Consider the following 13,453-nt stretch of genomic DNA (forward strand, 5'->3'; position numbering starts at 1 on the left):
CACTGTTCCTTTCCCTACCACGCCAAGCATGCGGGCGGGGCAAGGAGGCTGAGCCTTCTCACAAAACTGTGACTCCCAGATAAGGCTCTGGCCATGTTCTTCACATGACATGCACGAGGCCCTTGGAATGCAGGGGGTGCACTCTTAGTGCAGGGATGACACCTACGAGAATCCACTCGGTCATAGGGGGAGGGCGGGCTCTGAGGCACCTCAACCTCTGCAAGGCCTCATCAACCTAGGAGTCAGCACAAGATGGGGCTCTCCCTATGAGGCCCCAAGGGTACTGTGCTCCACAGGCCATGGCTGCGTGGGGCCAGCACAGGGAAGCACGCACAGATGGGCACCTGGTTGGCCTGCCCTGTTGACAAGGTCCCCATGTGAATGCCGGCCCACTGTGCGAAAGGAAAACTGCACCAGGTCCTTTCTCTTTCTTTCTTTCATTTATTTATTTATTTTTATTTTTATTTTCATTTTTTGAGACAGAGTCTCACTCTATCACCCAGGCTGAAGTGCAGTGGCACAGTCTCGGCTCAACGCAACCTCCACCTCCCAGGCGCGGGTGATCCTCCTACCTCAGCCTCCTTCCCGAGTAGCTGGGACTACAGGTGTGCACCACCATGCCCAGCTAGTTTTTGTATTTTTAGTAGAGATAGGGTTTCACCATGTTGCAGGCTGGTGTTGAACTCCTGGGCTCAAGCAATGTGCCCACCTCTGCCTCCCAAAGTGCTGGGATTACAGGTGTAAGCCACCACACCTGGCAAGCATCGGATCCTTTCTTGAGTCTGGTCCCACCAGCACACCTGTCTACCCATCTGTCTAATCTGTCAAGGTGGATAGATGGAGACAGCAATGATGATGGTTGTCAATGGATCTAGATATCTACCATCATAGCGATCTATAGCTATCTGGATTTGGACAGATATAGACATAGATATAGACACACAGAGGTAGAGCTAGAGCTAGAGCTACAGAGAGATTTTCTCTCTTGCTTCCTCTGGTCACAAACGTAAAGCTGCTGCCATCAAAAACATATGCAAGCCCCTCTGTGTCACAACAGCTGACACAGCCCCTCCGCTATGTGCAATGGGGCCACTGGTGAGCATTTGCCCCTCCCTGCCCACTACAAAAGCTCATGGCTGGGCCAGCCCCTTCTCAGCTTCCCTGTTGCCCCTTTGGGGAAGACCGATTTTCCTACATGATTCTGTGCTGAAGAATTAGGGCCAAAGGAGCATGGCAAGAAAAAGATTTGAAATGCTCAGAGGAGAGTGATGTGGGTTCTCACTAGGCGTGAGGGGTGGCATTGCAAACCTTCCCTGAGGTCGCAGCAACCACAGAAAGTGGCTATTGCCACAGCCAATGCAAAGATCGGAGGTGGAGGAGCAGGCAGGTCAAAGAGCATTCCAGCATCCTGCAGCTCATGGAAGTGGAGGTTTTTGGGGGGTATCATTCAAATTTGCTCCTTCTGGATACCTGAGGTCATTTCTTTTTTTCCTTTTTTTTTTTTTTTTTTTTTCTTATTTCAATAGGTTTCCAGAAGACAGGTGGTGTTTGGTTATATGGATAAGTTCTTTAGTGGTGATTTCTGAGATTTTTGGTACTCCCATAGCCTGAACAGTGTACACGGTACCCAATGTGCAGTCTTTTATCCCTCGTCCCACTCCCACCATTCCCTTCAAGTCCCCAAAGTCCATTATATCATTCTTATGCCTTTGTGTCCTCGTAGCTTGGCTCCCACTTATAAGTGAGAACATACAATGTTTGGTTTTCCATTCCTGAGTTACTTCACTGGTCACCAAGTCCATCCAGATTGCTGTGAATGCCATTATTTCATTCCTTTCTACGGCTGAGTAGTATTCCATGGCATACACACACACACACCCCTAGGGTCTTTTCTGTAAGAATTCTTAGATGTGATACAGGGAAGTTGCCAACCTTACCTCTCCATTTCATCTCACCGTAGTCCTCGTCCAGGTGCACAGAGAGGCACACAGTTCTTCTCCAGCTCATGACTAAAACACCACAGTCTAGCAAGGCAGGCATAATCTGTATGAACTTGGGGCCTGCAAGAGTATCACAGCTACACCTTTCTTTTCTAACCCTGGCCATCTACACGGGACAGAGTGTGAAGGCACTGAGGCACCTCATCAGATTGCATCCAACATCTTTATGGAAAATAAGCACGACAGATGTGAGGTGTGCTGAAGCCCTGTGAGGAAACACCTGACTCGCATGGAGAGTGTGCCCGTCACAGTTAGAGTGGGTATTCAATCTCTCCCTAGAAAATAAACTGCACGGATTTGAAATGTCACTGAGATGCAAATGACTCCTAGCAGATCTTGAGCAGAGCTCTCTCTACTGGGAAGGGGCCCTCTGTGTTCATAAATGGGCTGAGAAAGTCCACCCCCATGGAAGAATGAGCCAAAAAACAAAACAAAACAAAACAAAACAAGCTCTGCCCCAAGAAGTCAGAGCCGTCGGCAGGACACTCACACATCCTATGTCTGTCCCTAAAGCTGCTCCACTTCACGCAGCATGCCTCACCGGTCTCCCCTCTGCAAAGTGTGAACCTTGGGCCTGCCCTTCCGGGCCAGGAGAGGGCTGGTGGTCAGGGACACCCGCTCAGAGGGCAGGCCCTGCAACATGCAGGGACAGGGAAAGGCTCTATAAAATGTTCGCTTTCCACGTCCTCACAAAATCAGCCTGCTGTATCCAGAGATCATTTTTCCCCATCCACTCATACACACAAACCGCAACGTCTTGTGTATAACCACAGAAATAAAAAGAAAAACGGCGTTCAGTCATGTGAGGGAAGGAAAAGGCATCACTCACTCTCTTCTTGGAGAAGTGAATCAGAAATCCCTGAGAAAAGAAAGCTGGGTACCTTTTTTTGGAGTTCCTGGATATTGGTCTCCCAGTTTTTGTCCTCCTGTGAGATCTGTCTAAAACAGAAAAGAAGAGACTCATTACTTCCCCGGTCACGCTGCACGGTGAGATCGCAGAGCAGCAGCCCCCAGCACTTCGTGCCTGGACGCAGTCTGCGACGTGGAGCCTGGCAGGACTAGTCATGGGGGGCCGGTGGGGCTTCATTTGTTGGCTGGAAAAGGTGCTCACTCTATATTTTCCCAAAAAAATACATATAATGACCCGAACGATGAAAGAAGTGTGCGTGAGGAGGTACGTGTGACAGCTTGCGCACGGGAAGCTTCACGAAAACCCCGCGCCAGCGCGTGAACGAGGGCAGCAACCGTCAGCCTCTTTATTTTCCTCTTTATGCACACTTCTACGGTCCTGAATCTCTGTTTGCAAAATGAGGGCACTGAACGTGTACAACTATTACAACCAACTAAAGAAAAACATAGTAAAAGAAATGTCACTTGCTTTAATGTTGATTTTTATCAATCGATGATCAATTCCATGCCTGAAATCCTAGGACTTTGGGGGGCCGCGGGGGAAGGATCACTTGAGGCCAGCGTTTGGGGAAGATCGGCTTTGAAGGCTTTTCTGTCCGTGCTGCTCCTGCCGGGGTGGTCTCCTCCTGCTGTTTCAGCCCCTTCAGTGGCTCCCATTTGCCTCTCCTTTTTCATGTTTCTGACTCAGCCCACCCCTCCTGGCTGACTTCCTCCCACACCAGTTAGGGAAGAGGGGCTGCACAATGAAGAATGCAGTTTTAGTATCAAAGGAGGCTGACCATACAGGCAGTCTGGGTCATAAGAAATCACAGCAGACACAGTCGAATGATTCTGAGGACAATTTTTAAAAATAAAATGTAAAAATAAGACTTGCAGGCTGGGCGTGGTGGCTCACATCTATAATCCCAGTACTTTGGGAGGCCAAGGCGGGCGGATCACCTGAGGTTGGGAGTTCGAAATCAGCCTGACCAACATGGAGAAAGCCCGTCTCTACTAAAAATACAAAATTAGCCAGGCGGGCTGGCACATGCCTGTAATCCCAGCTACTCGGGAGGCTGAGGCAGGAGAATCGCTTGAACCCAGGAGGCGGATGTTGCGTTGAGCCGAGATCGCGCCACTGCATTCCAGCCTGGGCAACAAGAGCGAAACTCCGTCTCAAAAAAATAAAATAAAATAAAACCTGCAGAGCTCGACTTTGCCTTAGGACACCCTCATGGTAATCTGCTTCTCAGCAACTGTGTGGCCTTGGGAAGCCACGCCCTCCCCAGGTCTGTTTCCTCATGTGTGACTAATACCAGAGGAGCTGATGGGAACGTGGTGAGCCTCAGAGCCCACATATTTCCTCACATTTGTAACCTGAGATGCACTGAGTGTGTCTTTAACACCCAACACCAGGACAATTTATTCCATCTTTAGTTTATGAAGCGTCTCCTTTAAGATCTATGCCTGCTGCTGAAGTTGGTCATTCTTTCCCCAGCCTGCAACTCAGGGCCTCCCTGTGGCCTGAGGACACTAGTCCTGCTGCTCCAGCATTACTGGGCGAGGTGGGTCCTGGGCCGGGGATGAAGCCAATGGCACTGAGCCAGCACTTCATCCCAGGATTATGTGGGACTCTGTGTGACTGCCTGTGAATCCTCCCACTAACAGACCAGACCTTGAGACACCCATGCAGGGTGACCCCTTAGGGCTCAGTGAATGGCAACATGCAAGACCATTCTAGATTTTGTTTATAAGGGTTCACATTTCCCCTTGCCTAGATGGACATCTCCACCCCCTCTCAGCTCAGCTGTGGGGACGCTTCAGCTTCAGCATCCCTTGGGGGGTCACCAGGCTCCTGCTTCTTCTGTCTGAGCTTCCTGAACAAAGACTGCTTGGAACTCAGCACCATGTCATAGCAAGGAGAAAAACCACCAATTCATGGTTACCCTTTAAGTCTCAGCTTCGATTAACAATGAATGCCAGGAAACAAATTGAGTGGGGCTTTCATATTCTTTCAGGTGCCTGAAAATCAACTGCTGGCAAAATATTTTGTCAGATTAGTCTTTACATTAATGGTTTTTGGTTTTTGTCATGCAACAATTACAACGTGGAGAGATGGGACAGCCCAGTGGTTGAGAGTGTGAGCTCCATCCCCAGCGCCACTCCTTCCAAGCTGCACAACCCTGGGCACACTGCTCAAATTCTCCGAACCTCTGGTTTTGTGTTGGTTTTTTTTGTCCTTAAACTCGGCTGTGTACCCCCTGCAGAGCTCAGTGAGGGTTAGATAAAATGTACTATAAGAGGCTTAGCACGGTGTGCATCACCTAAATATCACGCATTAGTATACAGCTAGTGTCGCTATTTTGTAGGGCCATGGAATGTTCTGCTGCACACCAAGCACAGTCTGAGCAGGACCCCGCCCAGTACCTGTGAAAGGTGTGCAGCCTCCGGGCGAGCAGGTGCTCCAGTGCCAGCACCTTCCCCAGCAGCAGGCGGCGCACAGCAGTCTCCTCGCGGCTGGCCGGGCTGATGCGCTGAGCAGTGAGGCGCCAGACATGAATCTCGTGCTTCAGTTCTGCAGAGAAAGGAAGGCAAAGCTTGGGTCTCCCACGACCTCAGACATCAGCAACACCCTCCTCTGCTCCCCACACAGCCGATGCCTGACACAGCAGACACAGACTCGAGACATGCAGGTAGCCCAAGGTCACCCAGAGCTTCTCAGCACCCGAGCTATTGCAATGGAGCCCAGATGACAAAGCCGACATTTAAAAATTATCACGAATTGCAAGGACAAAAAACCAAATGCCACACGTTCTCACTCATAGGTGGGAATTGAGCAATGAGAACACTTGGACACAGGAAGGGGAACATCACACACCAGGGCCTGCTGTGGGGTGGGGGGAGTGGGGAGGGATAGCATTAGGAGATATACCTAATGTAAATGACGAGTTAATCGGTGCAGCACACCAACATGGTACATGTATACATATGTAACAAATCTGCACGTTGTGCACATGGACCCTAGAACTTAAAGTATAATAAAAAAATATATCACAAAAGTGAAGTAATGCAATTTCAACCCTTTCAGTGAAGAATAAATTCGTTTCTTGAACAAACACATTAAAGCTAGCGCCCAACAACCTTTCCCCTTCTTGCAGGAAATATTTCGGATCTGCTTCCAGCCAAAATCTAGACATTGCCCAATCTTTGAGGGTTTTCAGGAGCAGATCTAGTGAAAATTGAAAACACAAGTGTAATTCTCAGGAGGAGGTGCTCAGGGCTCTCCAGCAGGGCATTTGGTAAGCAGCAGAAGACAGGGAGGCACCCTCCAACCAGGCCCCACTGAGCTGTCTCTGACACAGGCAAGAGAGAGAGATAACCTGATGAAATGCTGAAATCTATAGAATGAGCAGAATTTTCACCCATCACTGAATTCAGACACCTTCTGATAGAGAAGAGTAGAGAGGAAATGATGTGTCAATTCATTACCTCTTAAGATATTCAAATATTTCATGAAAACCTACGTTTAACCTCTATCTTACTGTTAAAAACATTATATATGTTTCTCAAAATATCCATTAAAAGAATATAAGAAAGCACAATATTTTCATGAACCACCCCTTATGTGCAATGCTCCACACTGCCTATCACAAGAATTAAAGATAGGATGAAAAGACAAAGCCTTTCAAGCAGGCGCTGGGGCACTGGAAGAGCAGCTCAGGGCAGATTCAAGGCATGGCGATCACCCAAAGACCTGGGAAGCAGCATGAACATCGTGGGTTCAGTGGAAAGGGAAAACGCCACCTTTTAAGCCCCTTCTGTTCAGTACGTGAGTGCTCATCACCCACTGCGTGGCAGACCTACTGCAACAACAAAGATGAGTTAGGCAGAGGGAGGCAGTCTGGAAACGAAGCATGTCATGACTCAGAGAGAATGCGCAGAGCCTGGGAGCACCAGAACTACTTCAGTTAGCACATGGCATTTCTAAAGCTTCAGACTTACCAAGATGAAAACCTTTAGAACTAAGATACATAATATGTTTTCATTGAGTGCATATGGATGCTTTGTAGCTTACTAAAATAAAAGGAACTTGGGTATAATTCAAAGCCTCTTCAGATAAACAGATCCATAATTTCCTCTTGAAAAGTCTCACACTTCGTTAAACCACCTATGAGGCTATGATAACACAAAAAGAAAGGGGAAGAGGAAGTGAAGGAAAAAACTAATGAACTCACTCTCTGAAACACTGAACACAAAAACACCATCTGTGGAAGGTCTCCAATGTAAGTTCAGACAGAGCCAGTATTTCATCCAGTGCTCTAAATCTTGCTAAAAGCCCGTCCATAAAGTACCAGAGACTTTCCAGCCATTCTCTAAAGGCATCACGGTGAAGGGCCACTTTCTGAAGCAGCTGATCAGCTTTAAAGTGCTCACACATCTGCATGGTTCATCTCTGGTGCCAGCCCCTGGGTGCAGGCTGGAAGTCTCTCCATGCCTTTATGTTTGGAGAAGCAAAGCCTGGGAACCAAGGCTATGTTAGTGGAGCTGGCCTTCCAGTCCCTGTGCAACTACTGCAGGTGCTTACTCTCCAATGGAGCCTCAGCCACCTTCATGCACACCCAGGACCCACCTGCCTTCTAACCCATAAAACCAAAAAGGAAGTGCTGCTCCACTCAGGTCAACCCACGCATTAATACTCAGGTAGTACACTTTTGTATTCCTAGTTGTGAAATGTAATATACAAATTATGAAGGAATTTAGTCGGGAGGGATTTTGCCCAGAAGGGTTCACCCAGAACTCAGTTTACCAAAACCTGTCCATGTATCAGTTCCCAGGCTTCCTCTGCACCTCCTCTGTCATTTCCCCACCCTGTCTACTCTGCTGAGGTCCAAGACCATAGACCCAGCTGGCTACCCAATATTTCCCTCTGAATCCTGTGCTGCAAACTCATAGCTAAACACTTTATCTTCCTCCCATGAAGTTTCTCTCCTACCCTTACCTTCTTAGTTTTTATATAATGCAATTGCTCCTCCAGGTACACAAGACTGAAATGTCATCCTGGTCTTGTCAATGTCATTCTCTTTTATATTTCCACATTAACATTATTGTGTCACAGATCTGTGTTTGATACTAAAGGATAAAATTTAATTGGTAAGTTACAAGATGGCCTTCCAAAACTGGAAAGAGATATAAGATACATCAAAATAAACATATGCTAGGGCAGTGTGAGCCCCAAGAGCCGCCCAGGATATGCTGGCACAGCTCTTGCCTTGTCTGCTTCTTCCTGTCCTAGGTTACCTGTTTGTCCAGGCCTCACCCTCTCACATTTCTTAATTCTTATTATTCCTTAGTAACCTTTAACTACAGTCACTTCCTATAAACCTGCCACTGCTTAATCATAAAACACCGTTTGTTCTATCTATCTATCTATCTATCTATCTATCTATCTATCTATCTCACGCCTGTAATCCTAGCACTTTGGGAGGCCGAAGCGAGCAGATCCCCTGAGGCCGGGAGTTCGAGGCCAGCCTGGCCAATATGGTGAAAACCCGACTCTACTAAAAACACAAAAAAATTAGCTGGGCATGGTGGCAGGCGCCAGTAATCTCAGCTACTTGGGAGACTAAGGTAGGAGAATCGCTTGAACCCAGGAGGTGGAGGTTGCAGTGAGCCAAGATTGCTTCACTCCACTCCAGCCTGGGCATGACAGAGCAAGGCTCCAACTCAAAAAAAAAAAAAAAAGGTAACAAAAGCCAAAATTGACAAATGGGATCTAATTAAACTAAAGAGCTTCTGCACAGCAAAAGAAACTATCATCGGAGTGAACAGGCAACCTACAGAATGGGAGAAAATTTTTGTAATCTATCCATCTGACAAAGGGCTAATATGCAGAATCTACAAAGAACTTAAACAAATTTACAAGAAAAAAACAACCCCATTAAAAAGTGGGCAAAGGATACAAACAGACACTTCTCAAAAGAAGACATTTATGCGATCAACAAACATACGAAAAAAAGCTCGTTGTCACTGGTCATTAGAGAAATGCAAATCAAAACCACAATGAGATACCATCTCACTCCAGTTAGAATGACAATCATTAAAAAGTCAGAAAACAACAGATGCTGGAGAGGATGTGGAGAAATAAGAATGCTTTTACACTGTTGGTGGGAGTGTAAATTAGTTCAGCCATTGTGGAAGACAGTGTGGCGATTCCTCAAGGATCTAGAACCAGAAATAACATTTGACCCAGCAATCCCATTACTGGGTATATACCCAAAGGATTATAAATCATTCTACTATAAAGACATATGCACACGTATGCTTATGCGGCACTGTTCACAATAGCAAAGACTTGGAACCAACCCAAATGCCCATCAATGACAGACTGGATAAAGAAAATGTGGCACATACACACCATGGAATACTACGCAGCCATAAGAAAGGATGAGTTCATGTCCTTTGCAGGGACATGGATTAAGCTGGAAACCATCATTCTCAGCAAACTAACACAGGAACAGAAAACCAAACACTGAATGTTCTCACTCATAAGTGGGAGTTGAACAATGAGAACACATGGACACAGGGAGGGGAACATCACACACTGGGGGCTGTCGGAGGGTTGGGGGCTAGGGGAGGGATAGCATTAGGAGAAATACCTAGTGTAGATGACAGGTTGATGGGTGCAGCAAACTACCATGGCATGTGTATACCTATGTAACAAACCTGCACATTCTGCACATACATCCCAGAACTTAAAGTGTAATTAAGAAATAAAATAAAATAAATAAAAATAAAAATAATTAAAAATTTTTTAATTTATTAATTAAAATAATAAAACAAATCTATTTCCCAGATGATAGGAAGATGACTGATATTTATCTAGCTATCATCTTCCTAGATCATTTCCTAGATTAGATGATAGATTATAGATAGATAAATAGAAGATAGATAGATAAATTCCTTCTTTCAAATATCCAGTAGTTCCCCGTGGCCTGTAGAATAAAGCTAAAGATGTCAAAGATCTTCAGAGAAGAGTCAAAACCCCAAATGCCCAGCACCATTGTGAGCTCTGATTCTGCCATATAAGTTTCAACTCTTTGTCTTTGCCACTCTAGCCTCTTACTAGGAGACATCATCAGATATCCCATCTCTTACCTCTCTATCAGCCTCTATCTTTCTGAGCTTCTCAGCCAACTTCTGATGGTATTACTTAGAGTGGCCACATACATGTTTCAAACAGGCAAAGAAAGTGCCATGTGGGATGTGCTCTCACACGGGAGGTGATGGCTTCCAGAGAAGCCTAGAGTAGTGAGCTCAGAGCTAGGAATCTCAGGAGAAGCAGCCTAGGCCAGAAAGAGAGAAATGGAACTATACTAGTGTTAAGTTCTTCTACTGTATGTTAGGTAGTATAATATCACTCAAAGTTAGTGGTATAATAGTCATTAAAATCACAAAACAGAATTAAAGCCCAAAAAAGTAACAACCAACAGAGGAGAAAGTTTAGAATATATTTAAATACTCAATTAATTCAAAAGAAGGCATAAATGAAGAAAAGGTAATAATGAAGCACAAATATAAAACAATAATATGATGTTACACTTAAATTCAATCCCATCACTAAGCACATCAAATATAAATAGTCTAAGAGAGACTATCAGAGTAGATAAAAAAGCAAGATGCAAATATATGCTGCTTACAAGAACTGTACTTTAAAGATATAAATAAGTTAAAAGTAAAAAGATGGAAAAAGACATACCACACTAACACTAGTCAAGAGAAAAATGAAATTGTTATATTAACAACAAAGTATATTTCAGAGCAAAGAATATTAACATGGATTGCAAAGATTGTTTTTATAATAATAAAGGTGTTAATTCATCAAGATGAAAGAACAATCCAAAATATTTATGTGCCCTAATAGTAAACTTTGAAAATGCATAAAGCAAAATAATAGAATTACAAACAGAAATAAACAAATCTATAATCACCCTTAGACACGTCTGTATCCATCTCTCAATAATTAATAAAACAAGTAGACAGAAAATCAGCAAGAATATAGAATACTTGAATAACATTATCAGCCAATCTGACCTAAGCTACATAATTGACATCACTGAACATCCCTCCTAACAAGATCAGAATACATTTTCATTTCTAGTGCACACAGAATGTTTACAAAGGTAGACCACATTCTATAGCCATACAAGCCTCAATAAATGTTAAACGATTCAAGATTTATGAAATATATTCTCTTACTACAGTGGAACTAAATTAGGTAACTGCAAAAACTTTCCCAAATACTTGGAAGGTAAATAAACCATCTAAATTATCCAAGGATCAAAGAAGAAATAAAAAGATGCATTATAAGATAATTTGAACTGAATGAAAATGAAATAAAATATTTAATAAATTAGTGAGAGGCCACTAAAGTAATACTTAGAAGGAAATTTAGAGCACTAAAGGCCTATATTAGAAAATAAGATGCACATAAAATCAATAACCTCAGCCTCCACTTTAAGAAACCAGTGAAAAAAATAAGTAAGTCCAAAAGTATGCAGAAAAAAAATAATAAAGAGCACAACAGACATTATTAAAAGAGAAAAAAATTGTAGAGAAAAATCTATATAATCAAAAGCTGGTTCTTTGAGATCAATAAAATTGATAAACCAACCAAAGAGAGAGAGAAGACACAAACTATCAAACTATCAACATCAAGAGTGAGAGATATGACATTATCAAAAATTTGATAGCCCTTAAAAGGATAATGAAAGAATATTATGAAAAATGTTATAACAATACATTCAACAACTTAGATTAAATGGACAAATTCCTTGAAAGACACCAACAACCAGTCAACACTCAAGGAGAAACAGATAACTTGAATAGCCATTCCTGTATGTATATTAAGGGATTTGAATTTGTAGTTAAAAACCTTTCCACAAAAACATCCAGGCCTATAAATGTCCAAATAAACATTTAAGAAAAAAGTAATAGCAATTCTACAGAAATTCTTCCAAAAAATTGAAGATGAGGAAATATTTCCGTACTCCTCCTATGAGGACAACAAAAAAAGACATTACAAGAAAGGAAACTACAATCAAGATCCCTAATGTACACAAATACAAAATGCTAAACAGAGTATCAGCAAGAAGCAGCAAGAGTTGAACATCTGGTGATCAGAGGGATAGGCTCTGGTGATTATTGTTCTTTTCACCATGTAAGTCATGCTCTCTCCCATTCTGCAGGCTGGCCTGTCCTGGTCCCTTGTGACTGGGTGGGGCCTGCCTGTGTCACTCGATAGCAGAGTGGGCCCACGCTATTCTCTTTGCCTTCAAGGCCAGCCGCTCAGGACTCTAAGAACAGATGATGATCAGAGCCCCTGCCAGTCCATTGGGGAGGGCGAGTGGGGTACAAAGCCAACACGAGGAAGAAAACACAGTTCTGGAAGTCACTGAGATTTCAGGGTTACTTTTTCACTGCAACATAACCAAGCCTGTTCTGACAATGCTCTGTATACCACCACAGGCCTGCTAAACTCAGATCTCTTGAGTGGGGCTTGGGAATCTGCACTTTTACCAACCACTCCAAATTTGCAGCCCTCTAGGCCCCACAGTGGCACAGAGCAATCACCCCACCCTGCACTGCTGGTCTTAGCCCTGCCATAGGGTTCCTGCATCACCAGGTGTGTCCACTTCCAACCATCCCTCCCCACTTCCCTCAAAGCTTTTCTCTGTTCCTTAGTCAGGAACGGTGAGGAATTGATTACAGAGATTATTTTCTATGTATCTAAATCTGTGTATCCCAAATTCATCTCAAGATTAGACTCTTCAGGACAGCTTACCAACAACACAGAATTCCTGGGGATGACGCTGGAAATCTGCCTATACAACAATTGTCCCAGGTCACTGTGATCACCAGGGAGGTTGGGAGAGGCTGGCATAGTTGGGCAGGATGACAGCTGAGCTCTCCACTAAGGCACAGCTGTGCACACACAAGCTCCAAGAGACAGGCCAATTATCCACCACGGTCACAGTCTCCATCACTCTCCCTTGGTTCTAACATTTTCATCAGAAAATGAAACCTATATATTAATTTATCTTACTTTGCATATATTAGTTGATTATAAAACATTCTGAACACCTCTAACTAGTTGTTATGGGTTGAACTAGGTCCCAGCCCCCAGGTAAGATGACTAGATATTCCCAAGAACAAACTTGTTTTGACAGATGAATCCTGAGGAGGAATGCAAAACAATGTTTTCTTAATAAGATTTTTTAAATACTCAAATTCTGAATAACATGAAAGTCACACAGATCTGTCTTGGACAGTCAGCATCAGAGGAACTGGAGTATGGCAGGACCATGTCCTGGCTTCCAGCCGTCCATGTGGAAATGGAATCTGGGTATCTTATCCAGAACAAAGACAAAGTGAGATCCTGTAAAACACAGGCCAGCAAAATCACAAAGGCTGAGAGAGATCAACATAAAATCCGTGAGCTCTACAAATTCCCACAGAAGAAGAGCGCCTTCATCTGCTGAGCTCTGGTCGCCTGATGCCCCTGTTAC

At 44.1% G+C, this 13,453-nt stretch overlaps 1 protein-coding gene across 1 annotated transcript in view; it reads right to left on the reverse strand.

Annotated features, from left to right (window-relative positions):
* Positions 1-13,453, reverse strand: part of OCA2 (OCA2 melanosomal transmembrane protein) — a 339,630-nt gene that overhangs the window by 200,789 nt on the left and 125,388 nt on the right. Inside the window, exons 15-16 of the mRNA XM_032174444.2 lie at positions 5,316-5,463; positions 2,882-2,939 (exon numbers count right to left, since the gene is read on the reverse strand). Of these exons, the coding sequence (XP_032030335.1) occupies positions 2,882-2,939; positions 5,316-5,463 (206 nt within the window). The remainder of the gene's footprint in view (positions 1-2,881; positions 2,940-5,315; positions 5,464-13,453) is intronic.

The sequence above is a fragment of the Hylobates moloch genome, unplaced genomic scaffold, assembly GCF_009828535.3.
Source record: "Hylobates moloch isolate HMO894 unplaced genomic scaffold, HMol_V3 SCAFFOLD_14, whole genome shotgun sequence".
NCBI classification, from domain to species: domain Eukaryota; kingdom Metazoa; phylum Chordata; class Mammalia; order Primates; family Hylobatidae; genus Hylobates; species Hylobates moloch.